This window comes from Lissotriton vulgaris, chromosome 2_1 (genome assembly GCF_964263255.1).
Source record: "Lissotriton vulgaris chromosome 2_1, aLisVul1.2, whole genome shotgun sequence".
NCBI classification, from domain to species: Eukaryota; Metazoa; Chordata; class Amphibia; order Caudata; family Salamandridae; genus Lissotriton; species Lissotriton vulgaris.
In genome coordinates, this window is record NC_141687.1 from 361,299,798 (window position 1) to 361,313,220 (window position 13,423).

The window sequence follows — 13,423 nt, forward strand, 5'->3', positions numbered from 1 at the left end:
TAATAAATCAAATGTTGAATGTTTGATTTATTATTTATGTGATATTTGTTAGCATTTTGGGCCAGCAATATTTCTTTTTTCCACTGGGCACTATCAAGGCCTACCTTTCTGCCCTTTCCTCCTTCTTAAGGCTGCCTGATCATCCTTCTTGATTCAAGTCCCCGATTGTTAACTGATTTTTAAAGGGCATCACTCATATGTTCCCTCCTGTTCCTTTCGTGATGCCCCCGTGGGACTTGAACCTGGTTCTAACTTACCTGATGTGCGCTCCTTTTGAGCCGCTTCATAACTGTCCTCTCCGTCTTCTTACACTGAAGACTGCTTTCATTAGCCTACCGACGCGCATGGGTACTGCTATGCAAAAAAATTCCGGATCCAATCTGACGTCTGGGGATATTCTAAGGTAAGGAATCTATCATTAACTAATGTCTCTTACAGATATATCGTTACACAAGTAGTAACTTGTGCATCATGTACATTGTCATAATGGACTGTATAATTTGATAATGAGAGAGCAAATCCTTAATAAAAGTGTGTCTGGTGGACTCTGATCTGAGTGCTCCCCAGGAATTTGTAAAGAAGGCAGACAAATGGGTTTGCACCAGTATTAGCAATAAGTCTCATAGTGGGGATGACCAGAAAAAGTAAGATAAAACTAAGGCCCAATAGAAAGATGGGTAGAAAGATAGCAAGAAAGAGTCTTGTTCCCCCAGAAGAATCATTCGCTGGGGGTGGGTCACAATCCTCCTCTTCTACTAATATTAAAACCCTTTGGTGCTTTGGTGCTTTGTAAGCAAAAAGGCCATAGAACATCTGATCCCCATTGTTTTAAGAAAGGCACCATGACTGCTACTATTACTCTAGTGCCCCTAGCAGTAGCACTAGTAGCAGTAAACCCCAACAGGGTGTAGCTGGGTTCACCCTGGGCACCACAGTGAGCTCTGGCCTAGTTAGAGAAGACAGAGGCTGGCCTGATATCAGTGGGTGACATTGACCATGCCACTGTGGCTGCCTTGCCTCCTAATATGAGGAAGTACAAGCAGCGTCCTCTCATCAATGGTATTGAAGCTTTAGCTTACTGGGGCACTAGTGCCAGGGTTACTATGATTGCTGAAAAACTGGTGTCACCTGAGCAATACTTACTTGGGCACACTTACCAAGTAATCAACGCAGACATTATTACAAATAGCCACCCCATAGCAGTGATCAATATAGGTGGGGGGTGTTTGTAGTATCCTCTTAACATTCCTGTAGAGTGTCTTATAGGAAATGATTTAAAGATATCAGCGTGGGCTGAAGTGGAGTTGACGACTCATGCAGCCATTCTTGGGATCTCTGAGAATGTGTTTGTGAGGACTAGAGCCTAGGCCAAGAAACAGGGAGATCAAGGAGAATTGGAGCCTGGAATAATGGCCCTGACTGCTACCAACAAGAGAGGTAGGGTAAAAATGTATCCTTCCCCCCCAGAATTCATGAGAGTGCAGTCTGCTCATAAAGGAGAGCTTGCCCCTTGTGAGGGAACTGCCCCAGAGGAGCTTGGGCCTTACACGGCAGTACTGCTGGGAGCAGGGGGGCCCTAAAGGCAGGAATTGAGTATGAAGCACAAATCCTGCCCCTCTTGAGATATCCAGGCAGCAAGCTGCTGCAGAGGCAGGGCATGTCTGTGGTACCCACAAGGTCTATTGGGAGGATGGCCTCTCTTATTCGGAGGCTAAGGACCCCAAACTTGGTGCCACCAGGCGGTTGGTTATCTCTCAGTAGTTTAGGGAGTTCCGCTTGTCCCACACTTTCCCTGGCTCCATATGTCCGAAGATACCAAGGAGTTTTGTCGCTCCTGTGTCACTTGCCAAGGGCAGGTATTGTGCTACTGTGCCTCCTGGTCGCCTCTGGGTGGTTTGGGCTCTGTCCCCTCTGTTTTCAGGTTGCTCTCATCTGGATTATGCATCCTGGTTACATAGGCCTGGTCGACAAGGCTCTGTAGCGGCTGAACTTCCACAAACCTCCATTTGTGTCTATGAGCGGTCCTGACATCACTTCATCCCTAAGCACTTGGGCTCCCTGGAGTAGGTATCCTGGTTTCTGGGTTATCCACAGGTGGGGTGGCTCTCCAACCTTCCTTGATCCAAGTGGTTCCTCTGGGATCCTTTTTAAAAGACCCTATAACTGTAAAAATCCAACTCCGACTTACCCTGTGTTATCCTATAGACATTTGACCCTGTGTAACCACTCTGCACCTTGGGGTCCCTGGCTACTCACCATGGGTGGTTATGCGATTCCCCGGGGGTCCTCAATCCCTGGGTACTAGTCCCTTGTTGGTACTTACTTCGTATCTCACTATTTTAGTTTATGGTTGGGCCCTATTGTTTTCTTATGCTACTAATCTATTTCTGTAGTATTTCTTGTGTGTGATTGATATCTCCGTCTAGGAGATATACCAAGTTGGTGTCTAGTCTATGGTTATAATTACGAAGTGTGGTGTGGTTCCTTATTGTGTGAAAGCTTACGGACTGACTCAGTGGAAATGTATCCACTTTACTCCTTCCTGAATAAGACTTAGCTGCTCTCCACAGCTACCTCTTGAGAGCTTTAGTTATCAGGGACCGAAAACACTATCACTAAGGGCTGCCTGGACTCAGTGTACAGTGCCTAATCATAGGTGGACACTATATACTGAGCCAGCCTGCTACCACATCATCCTGTAGTTGGTTATTACATCCATCAGAGAATCAACTATTTAAATATGCAATGCCAGTCAATCCTAAACATACGAGAAAAACTATAAATGAGCCAGCTAAAATATTGTAGGGGAGGTAATTATCCTCACAATCTTCCTTTTCGGTTCAAATAATATATCTTTATTCACATACGAGTACATCCCCACCATTGCAGCAATGGCGGCAATATGGCACTTTATCCTATTGCGAGTCTACTTTTTATCAGGACTGTAAACAACTTCAACTACACATCCAATGAGGTTAATGTACCGCATTATAGAGTGCATCTATAATGAATCAACAAAATTAAATTAGGCCTAAATCCTAAATGTTGAATAACAATAGTAACTTTTTCTGATGCCAGTGATTTAATCTTGATTTAATCATGAAATAAATTTCTAAAAACCACCAACAATGTTAAAAAATAAAATTATTTTGAAGAAACCTATCCATAGGCCTACATGAGCCATTCATTCATGTACTCTATCATAGTATCATTGACGATTAACACCTGTTAGCCACAGGCTCTGATACAATTTCAATACTATGGAAAACAGATGCCTCAACAAATTAGGTTTATTTCTACTATGCACATCAATTATATTATTTTAATCTTGGGGAGAGTATCTGTATGTTTAACGAACTTTAACCACTTGCGTTAGGCTGAAAGATATAAATGAAATCGTATCGCACCCATTTACTTCGTACAATTCGATGATAAATTGGCAGCTAACTGCTCTCATGAATATTTCACCCATTTGCTATTTATTACTTTTTCTTGCTATTCAGAATGATATTCTAATTATAAAGTACAGCTTGTTAGATTTTCTTAAAGGTTTTTTTTCCCCATACAATCTACATAGTTATTTCCTTCTATTCTGATTGCACCTAAATAGACCAAGAATTCTTCTTTTACTGATAATTCTTCAATATTTTACGGTGGCTACAAGAAAAATATATTCCGACCCCTTATTCTGTCCATCTCCCTTGTTACCCTCCACACCACACACCAAACCCTACATTCACTTGCCACCCGCTCAAAGCAGGTTATGAATGTATACAGTAAAACAGCATGAAATAGGGGATAGCTGCAAGCTTTTATGGTATGGCTGGAATAATCATTCACAAAGGGTAATTCTCAATTCCATGCGGCTTTACTTGAAATTGAACAGTCCTGGGATGATTTTTCCACACAAACTGTAAAATCACATGTGACTTTACTTTTAAGTAAAATGGCTCCAGTACCATGCAGCTCATAATTTGGGCTCAAGAGTTTTCATAAAATAACTGGGTTGGCCATGTTTCTCCTGAGAAGATCAAAAGACCAGGTCTGGACAGTAGGCTACTGTGGGTGAAAAAGAGAACTATCTCCCACTATGCTGTGCAAACTCTTTCTCTTAAATTGAGCTGACTGACATATAAAACTAACTCCATCATGTCACTCATATGCAGTAGTTTTCCAGCACGCGGTGCAACAGTCTCCGCGGGCTGGAAAACTACGGTTACAGATAAGTAATATTTTTTTTATTTGGATGGCTCATTTAAATCCAAACCCCTGTAAAAATTAATTGGGAAGTGGCACATAGAGCAACATGACAGTGGTATACAATACTGTATGAATGGAGCAGTTTATATCACACGTTTGTAGCACACTTTCATTGTGTAATTGAAGTGAAAAGGGTAAATATGTGGGCAGGATCAATACGTGATTAACGGATACGGCAAATCATAGGCAGAATTTGGATGTCAAGTCTATGTAGATGGTGATAAGAGAAGTCCTGTACCCGGGATTAAAAAAAATCCTATTTAGTCAATTTTGTGTGTGTAAATATCAACTATTGCATGCATCTTTCATGTTTGATCCACAATTTGCTGATCAGTTTATCTTTCCTTTAACTTTAGAGCAGAGTCTGACCACCGGCCTGACTGAGCTCATGGGCATTATTGCAGACCTAATTTCTACAACATCCAGGCTTTGCTGTGTTAAGAGAGATGCTATTTGTCAACTGAAGAATGAGCTGTGAGTTAAACTTTGCTCCTCCTGTAACCACTGTATAATTTGTTTTCAGCTTCCATGGTGTTAATAGGAGTTTAAAGAGTTGCAAGGGAAGGTGAGGATATGGTGTTTATTTTGAATTTTCGCCTGCTACACAAGGTGTTACCTGACGGGCAACATCAAGCTTAGAACAATGTAATGATGCATACTTTTTCTAATGGATACTTCTAACCGTAAATTCCCCACCTTTTAGAACATCCCCAGGTGCCAGACTGAACCCAAAAGATTGGAGCAGCAACGCTCCTCTGCAGTGGGTAGTTGGTGGCGTGCAGCTCCACGTTGACTTTATCCCGCCCCAAAAGTATTGACGGAGCCACATATAAGAGCCACCCCTTTGTGTCGACTACATTTCCATTCTTTCTTCTCTTTCGTATGCTGATCTCAAGAGCTTTCCCAACCTTTTCCATTTCCCCTGCTGAGTTTTTCTCTCGCGAAATATTTTTTCCAGTGTGCAAAAGAGATCTGTCCCCTCCTAAAACTAAAGGGTTTAAGCCTTGTAGGGACTGTTGCAAATACAGGCATGTGCCAGATCAGCCTGAGGTGTCTCTCTAGTGTCTGGGTTAAGCACATGACTCCAAGCCTTGCGAGGAGTGTGCCGTTAGGAACCAGAAGGTGATTCGTGAACCCGAAGCAAAGCAGTACATCGTTGACCACTGAAAAAATGCTAGGAAATCCCGCTTGAAGTAGAGGTTGTTCCTGCTCTTGCGACCATTCCTGCAACTGGTCCACGTCATGGTCAAAGTCTTGTTGGAAGTAGAAGCGGAAGGTTAAGTAGATCATTCAGCATTCGTCATAGTGCAGCCACTCTCAGCTTGAGAAGGTGCAAGGTGCCTACAGTCTTGCTCCTGGTTCCATGCAGAGAAGCCATTCCCACAATTGCTCTCAATGCACCCTGTGTGCGTGGTGCATTCTGTGCCTCCTGAACCCGCCTCATGTTCTGCCCTAACACTAGAGCCGACATCCGAAACCGACGCTGGCACCTATGGGACTGAACAAAGACTCTGTTCCCATATTCTTGTCTAATTCCGAGCCAAACTCGGCTCAATCCAAACTGATGTTGCGTCCAGACTCCATGCTGATGCCCCCCTCTTCTATTACCATCACTTGGACAGAAGATGACAATTTATACATGGACTTGCATGAGGCCAATGGGCTGGACACTGGGTTGTATTTCCCACCCTTGGATCACTAACTGAATAGAGTACCTCTTGCCTTGAAAATGAGAAGAGGTATTGGATTTACAACTGTCAACTGTGGAAGTCATCACTAACATGCTAACAAATGTTTTGTAACCTGGACAAACCTAATCAGAATACTTACTTCCATTTATTGAAGTATTCAATGACACCCGTAAAAGGGATCTAATCTAAGCCCTGTTCCTGTCCAACAGTAAACTGGCAGGTTGCTAGACTACAAAGCCCATCATCAGAGAACCCAGATTTTTTGCTGAAGCACCCTTCATCAGAAAGTTTGGTGGTTCAGGCTTCCACCAGTTGGGTGGACTCCAATTCTCCCCCAGTGATTCTTCCTGACAGACTCAAAATGAAGTGAGGCATTTGTAGAACAGATATTCTCCAATGCCATTCTAGCAGTCCGATTATTCAATGGCAGCTGTTTGTTGGTGAGATATAACCATGTGTTAAGGGATATGGTTGGAGTGATCTTGCCTACTTGCCTAGCTGCTCTAGAGCAGTTTCGGGCTGACCTGGTTTAAACCAGACAGTCAGGATACTGCAAAGTATATCGTTCAGTCTTGGGGACACACCGACTTCCTGAGCAGAGCAGTTCAATCAATCAAGCCGTACTTGTATAGCACGACTGATCACCCAGGTTGTATCTCCCCAGTAAACAGCTGTCAGTTGCCATTAGCATGCTGGTTCAGCGATATGCTTAGATGAGATCTGCAGGCTCTCAAGTGATGTGTAAGCCTCTTTATTGGTCATGTCATTTGATCCGTGATCCGTCTCACCTGGTTGGCAAGAAGGCTGATTTAGGATTGCAGCGCTTTCAAAAAAGCCAAGCAGTGGCACATTACTTAGGCCTGTACACCCCTGCGGGACAGTACCCTCAATAGTTTTGCCCCTTTTGAGGTTATTACAAAGGGTTTGTAACAGTCCAGGCCAAGGTTCACTGTCCCCACATCTGGCACCTGTACTTTTGGGGGCAGGAAGAGAACGCCCAGGCCTTCAGGAGCAATGCATTTCCCAGTCTTCCACCCTTACAGCATCAGCCTTCTAAGCCACTGTAGTTTTCTCTTAATGGCACACCGAAATCCTGTGGGAGGCAGGATCAGACTTTGCCTCCACAGATGTAAAAGGATAACATCCCACAGGTGGGTCCTGCAGATGGTTAAACCCGGCTACAACATGCCATTCTTTCTAGACACGCCACCCCTGCTCCCCCATCAGAGCATCTTTCAGAGCAGCTCCTGTCAAACATGTTCCAAGAATTGCAGCTGTTTTGGCTACAGGAGCATTCGAGGGGGCCATAGTCCAAGAAATATGGACTGGATGCTACTCTCACTATTTCCTCATCTGGAAGAATGGGAGCGACCTTTGTCATATTTTAGATCGCCTGCCTCTAAACACCTTGGAGGACAAATGTAAGATGCTAATAAGGACCTAAGTTGTTTTTGCCCAGGAACCCAGGCGAATGGATAGTGTTTTTTTTTTTTTTTTTTTTTAGAGAGAAACAAGAGCAACCCAAATGCCCATGTGAACCTGGGAATACATGTGCAAACAACAACAGTGGCTCACCAGAATTCATTTTTCACAAATGTGTTGAATATATACACAGCAAAAATGACTGTAGTCTGGTCTAACAAGAACTTTGTATGGCTGTTTGATATACCTATAATTTTTCTTACCACTTGTCACTCTATGCTTAGTTCTGGTTGTTTATGTGGGGGTCACTTTGCACATTTTCTCGTTGTTATAATGTTTGCACAAAACAAATGATGCAATTTGAGATAAATAAATTGACATTAATATTAAGTAAAACCTGTTATCCGGATTTTGTTAAGATACTGTTGTACGATGACTACAGTAATTTTTGCTGTGTGTATTCAACAAATTTATACAGAATGAGTTTCATGTGACTCATTGTTGTTTGTACATAGATAGTGGGTGTGGACATGCAGGACGCCGACTTTCATGTACCTGTCCTGCAGTCCCACAGGCGCTACTTGAGGTTAAAGATGGGCCAGGAGCATTCCCAGTCTACCATACTCCCCTGGTGCCTTACCAGTGCCCCTGAAATTTTCGCTAAAGTAATGGAGATGATCAAGCACAGAGGTTAGGATTCCAATTTTTGGCTCACCATGGTCAATCGTGGACACCCTCCAGATGATTGTGAACCTCCTGACATTATTGGGTTTGATAGTTAATGTGCCAAAGTCACACCTGACCCCTTTGCTAAGGCCATTGTGGATACCATGCAATTTTGGGCCTTCCCCCCACTATGAGTTGAGACATTTGGGTTACGGTCCTAAGCTTTCAGCCTCGCTCCTGTGTCTCATGACAGTGGCTAAGAAGCTTCTGGGCCTCTTGACATCCTGCATGATTCCTAGATACTCTCATGTGGCATATGCGAGCTCTGCAGTGAAAGCTGAAATCGCAGTGGGCCCAATCCCACACAAACCTGCAGATCCCATTCAGGTTCTTAGAGGACACTGCAAAAGACCTGCAGTAGTTGCTCAACCACAATTGGACCAGTGGCAGAGCCCTCTTCCTGCCTCACCCAGAGCTGACCGACCGTGATAATAGATGGTCACTGATGGGATGGGGAGGTTATCTGGGAGCCGTGGATATCAGAGGACTCTGGTCTCCAGCAGAGACCCATTTCATATCAATCTATTTGAGTTGTGGGTCATTTGCTTGGCTCTGAAAGTCTTTCTGCCATCCTTTAAAGGGAGGCTTGTACAGGTTCTCATGAACAATACCACCACCATGAGGCATTGCAACAAGGAATGGGTGGGATCCTGGTTCCTGTGGCAGGAGGCATTTCTTCTCTTTGGCCGAAATCTCTCTGGTCATGAATGCCAGGGCAACAAACACTGGTAACAGTGGCTTTCAAATCACAAATGGGCGTTACACCTTCAGGTGACACTGGTCAACTTCCGGAAATTTAGGAGAACACTGTCCAGCAATAAGGAGAACCCTGGCTTAATTTTTTCGCCACCGTCGAGAACACAGTACCAAATCTTGTGGGTTTTGGAGAGTCCAACTAGGATGTCACTCGGAGACATATTCCAGATAGAGTGAAACACAAGCACAGAACGTACGTTTATCTTTCTACCACTGCTGCTTCTGCTCAGAGTTCTGAAGATCAGGAACGAGCAGGCCCACGTCATCCTAGTGGCTCTGTACTGGGCTGGTGAGAGAGGTAGCCAGAACGTCTGATCATAAACATCTGTCTTTTGATCAGGCTGCTGCTTTGAAAGGATTTCCTGTCGCAGCAGCACAGCATGGTCCTGCACAATATATACCTCTATGCGTGGAGATTAAGCAGCAGGAGCTGACTGCATTCAATCTTCCTCCAGATGTTATCCTGACTTACAGGCATCGTCTAAAAAGTCTGTTTACACTAGGTGCTGGGACAAGTTTTGTAGCTTCGTATGGCATGTGTAACACTGATCCACTGCAGGGCAAACTGTTGGATATCCTAATGTTCGTTTTATCTCTAACCCAGCAAGGACTTTCATTAGGCACACTTAAAAGTTATCTGTCTGCCCTTTCGGCTTTTTACATTTACTAGGCCAACCGTGCTTGTTCAAGTCAATCGTTGTGATCAGATTTCTAAATGGTTTGTTTAGGAAAGTGCCCTAACGTTTTTCCAGATACTTGATGCCACCTTGACTGTGTGCTGGAATCCTGCTAACGGGCCCAAGCACCTGTGTTCCTTCCTAAAAACTGTACCTGTGTACCCACAATTCAATCAAACAAAAATACTTTTATTAGATTTCATTAAAATCATAAAAGGGTGGACATACCACCATGTTTCATAAAACCAAAGATCAACATTTTAAAGCTGGAAGTTAAATGGAGACGAGTTGTAGGAGGGTGAAAAGACAGAAGTGGTTTGAAGCTAAATCGTGTCAACAGGCGGTAAATTAAGAAATTAAAAAAATGTTATGCTTCCCTTTTCCAAAGGTTTGTAACATGATGAAGCCGTTCTGGATGGTTAGCTGCGAATACATTTTAAAAAAAGTTATATGATCAGATCAAATAAATAGATGTGTACAATTATTTTCAAGCTGCTTGTCTTAAATCGCTACTTTTGTCCAGTTCTTTTGCCGCCATTTTCCAAAAGTTTATGGCTCTAAAGGACAATTGCATAGGAGTTCTTCCGAGGCATTTTATAACTGCTGCTTTGCATGTCCTTATTTGTGCGTTTCATAGTGCTTCTCGTAAAACAGATTTCCTAATTACTAGTAGTGCGGGGCAGATACATAGGAGGTGCAACAAAGACCCGTCCCTCTGTCCACATAGCCGGCATGCTTTAGTTGGCCATGTTTGTTTCGATTTGGGGGTTAGGTCCTTCGTAGGGTATACCCCCAGCCTCCGCAATGTACCCACAATTGGCACACCTCTGGGCCACCTGTAAGTCCCTTGTAAAGGGTACCTCTGATACCAAGGGCCTAGTGACCAGTGACCGTGGGCTGCAGCATGTATTATGTCACCCTCGTAGATCTCTCACCTTAACACCCACACCCTGCCAATGCAGGCTGGTTGTTTTGATGCAGAGCCATGCCCGCCTATACTGCCTGTGGCATGGGCAAGTCACCCCTCTAGCTGGCCTTACAGCCCTGAAGGCAGGGTGCACCATACTACAGGTGAGGGCATAGCTGCATTTACACTATACCCCTACAGTGTCTTCGCCGTTCAGACATTGTAAATGTAGTGAAGCCATTTTGAGGTCATTGGCTGGGAGTTTGTGAACACAAACTCCACAGCTCCATGATGGATTTACTGATGTCTGCAAACTTCCCAGCACATTGCCAGTGTTGGATTTAATGAAAAATGCACACAGAGGGCATCTTGGAGATGCCCCCTGCAAAAAGACCAACTTTGGTGTGGTTCCTGAATGACTCCCAGCCATCTGCCACCACCAGACAGGTTTCTGGTTCCCTAAGTAGAGAGCCCTCTACTCTTTGGGACTGGGAGCAAAGCACATTCTGGGCTGAGGTGTCATGCCCCCTCCCCCACGATGGGCAGGGTCCTCATTGGGGAATATTCAAAGGCCTGCCGCCTTTTTTAGCTACTGCCAGCCTTTTGCTGCTATAAACAACTGGCTCTCACTGGTTCTGACCCCCATTTTGTGCATGAGAACTGTCTGGAAAACCTAGCCAGGAAGGGATTTGTGCCCACCTTTCCCCCATCCGCGGCTACCCCCCGCCCCCGGCTACCCCCCTCAGGCAGAGGAGGCGAGGTGAAGCATAACTCAGTCCCCACCATCTTGAAATTTGAGGTACCCCTCCAAGCAGGAAGAAGCGTATGCCCCCCTCTTACTGGAGGGTGGTAGACTACGGGGTGTAGATACTCCTAAATCAAGTATTTAGGGGCACCCCTGAACCTAGCTTTTTCAGATTCGACGTGACAAGAAGGAACAGAGAGCTGTGCTGCAGAAGAGGAGGACAACTACTGATGCTTTGACCCCAGCCCTACCTGCCTGTCTCCTGCCTTGAACCCCTGCAAGCTGAACCCGGCGTGTCCTGCAGCCAGCAGTCTACAAGAACCCCGAGACCTGCACTGGCTTCACAAAGACTTCCTATCTCCTGTGGATACCGGATTTGTCCAACACCAACCCAAGTCAGAACTCCAGATCCAGCTGGATCTGCAAGTCCTCACGACTTTGCACCCAATGCCCATAGCCAGAGTTCGAGTGGCCCAACACCCCAGCGAGGTCCCCCCTAGCGATTCTGACCTATGATCCAGCGTTGGACGACCGCCACCGACTTTCACCTCGATGCCTGCAGCCTCAATTCGAAGGGTCCCCTCAATCATGACCGAAATTGGTGTGAATCACAATGACACAAAAGGACACCCCTACAACTGCATCTCCTGTGACCTGAGGTGCCCGACTGACAGCGTCTTGGTGTCCCGCAACTCTTCAACTTCACCCTCAAGTCGTTGGCTCCCTTGGTCCAGTCTTCAGGCTCCAGCCTGCATCCCTTTCCATGTCCGACATCTTCCGTTGAAACGCATTGGTCTCCCAACACCAACTATTCACCATGCACCCGGCCGTCCCTGCTCTGCTGGTGGTGTGGACTTGGTGGTCACCTGGGCCCCCTTTGTCCTCATCTTAACCGTAGGAGCTTGGCTCCTGAGACCAAGTGACCTGCTCGTGAGCAGGGCCCTGCCAAGGTGCCCCATTGGCATCCTGCATTCAGCACCTGGCCACCCTAGTGCCTTTGGTGGTACCCCTTGAGTGCCAACTTGAACCTTCGTTCTGCCCCCCAAAACTCCAGTCCCAAAAAAACGATGTATTCACTTGTAGCTTAACACTTTATTTTTCCGATAATACTGAATGGCCCCCACCTACCCGCCGTTTCCTGGGGTGCATAGGGCCCAGGTGGAGGCCTATTCTCTGGCCTTGCTATCCTTCTTTGGTTCTCCCCTCTCCCTGGCGCACCTTCGGGCCCCAAAGAGGGGGTGGGGGCTCAGATTGGGACTTCGCCAGCGGGTTCGCCCTCAGCACTGGTAGAGCACCCTGACTCTGAATCTGGAGTCGCTACGTCGTCAGTGCTTCCTCCTCGCACGTCCAAGCCTTCCAGGTGGTCTTCACGCAGCCCTGTGCGGCTGCCTGCATCCACGCCAGTTGCGGCGGCAGCACAGTTCTCGCCCCTCAGTCAACTCCATTCCTCGCCGCAGATTTCCACTTCGGTGGAGGTCGCGTAGACGCTGGTCTGGCGACTTTGGGAGCTCTTGATGTTGGATTGATGCCTTCTCGATCCTGTGTGACGCTGGAGGTTGTGTCGACGCCGGGCTGACAAGTCTTCTTCGGGAGCTCTCGACGTCGAGCTGACTCCGTCTCAACGCCCTTCGACGCTGGTGCCATGTACTTGCTTCCACCAGTGCAGGCATTTGATCCCTGAACGCGTCTTGCATGTTTACACGGGCCACTGCTGCTCTTTGGGACTCTGTCGAGCGCCTCCTTCCCACTCTTCTGGAGGGTCATCGGTCTGACCTGGATCGGTTGATTCGTGACGGCGGGAAAAGGGACATTTTTTCATCCGATCGGCCATGGACACCACGGATTCGGTGGGTCGTGCTATGGCCCGGTCTGTTGCTCTGCGTTGCCATGCCTGGCTTCTCGATGGATGTTTTCCTGATAATGTCCAGAATCATCTTAGGGATTTGCCCTTTGATGGGGCCTGCTTGTTCGACGGACATGCAGACTCGGCGTTTCAATGTCTCATGTCTGAGTTTCCATGAGTTCTATGTTCTGTAGTCCTTGTGTGGACTTGTATTTGGTCGCAGTCTTCTCACTGCTTTAGTTTCCATGAGTTCCATGGTTTCTAGTCCTCGTGTGGACTATGTATTGGTTTCAGTCTTGTCACTGCTTTGTTTGGTAAGCGCCGGACTTTGGGTTCAATTCGTCATTACCCAGACGGACTGTGCGGTTGTTCCCCGTCTTGCCTTTCTTTTGCTAC

General features: G+C 46.1%; 1 protein-coding gene across 1 annotated transcript in view; it reads left to right on the top strand.

Annotated features, from left to right (window-relative positions):
- SPAG5 (sperm associated antigen 5) overlaps window positions 1-13,423 on the top strand; it is a 643,746-nt gene that overhangs the window by 432,117 nt on the left and 198,206 nt on the right. Inside the window, exon 20 of the mRNA XM_086955159.1 lies at window positions 4,617-4,734. Within this exon, the coding sequence (XP_086811285.1) occupies window positions 4,617-4,734 (118 nt within the window). The remainder of the gene's footprint in view (window positions 1-4,616; window positions 4,735-13,423) is intronic.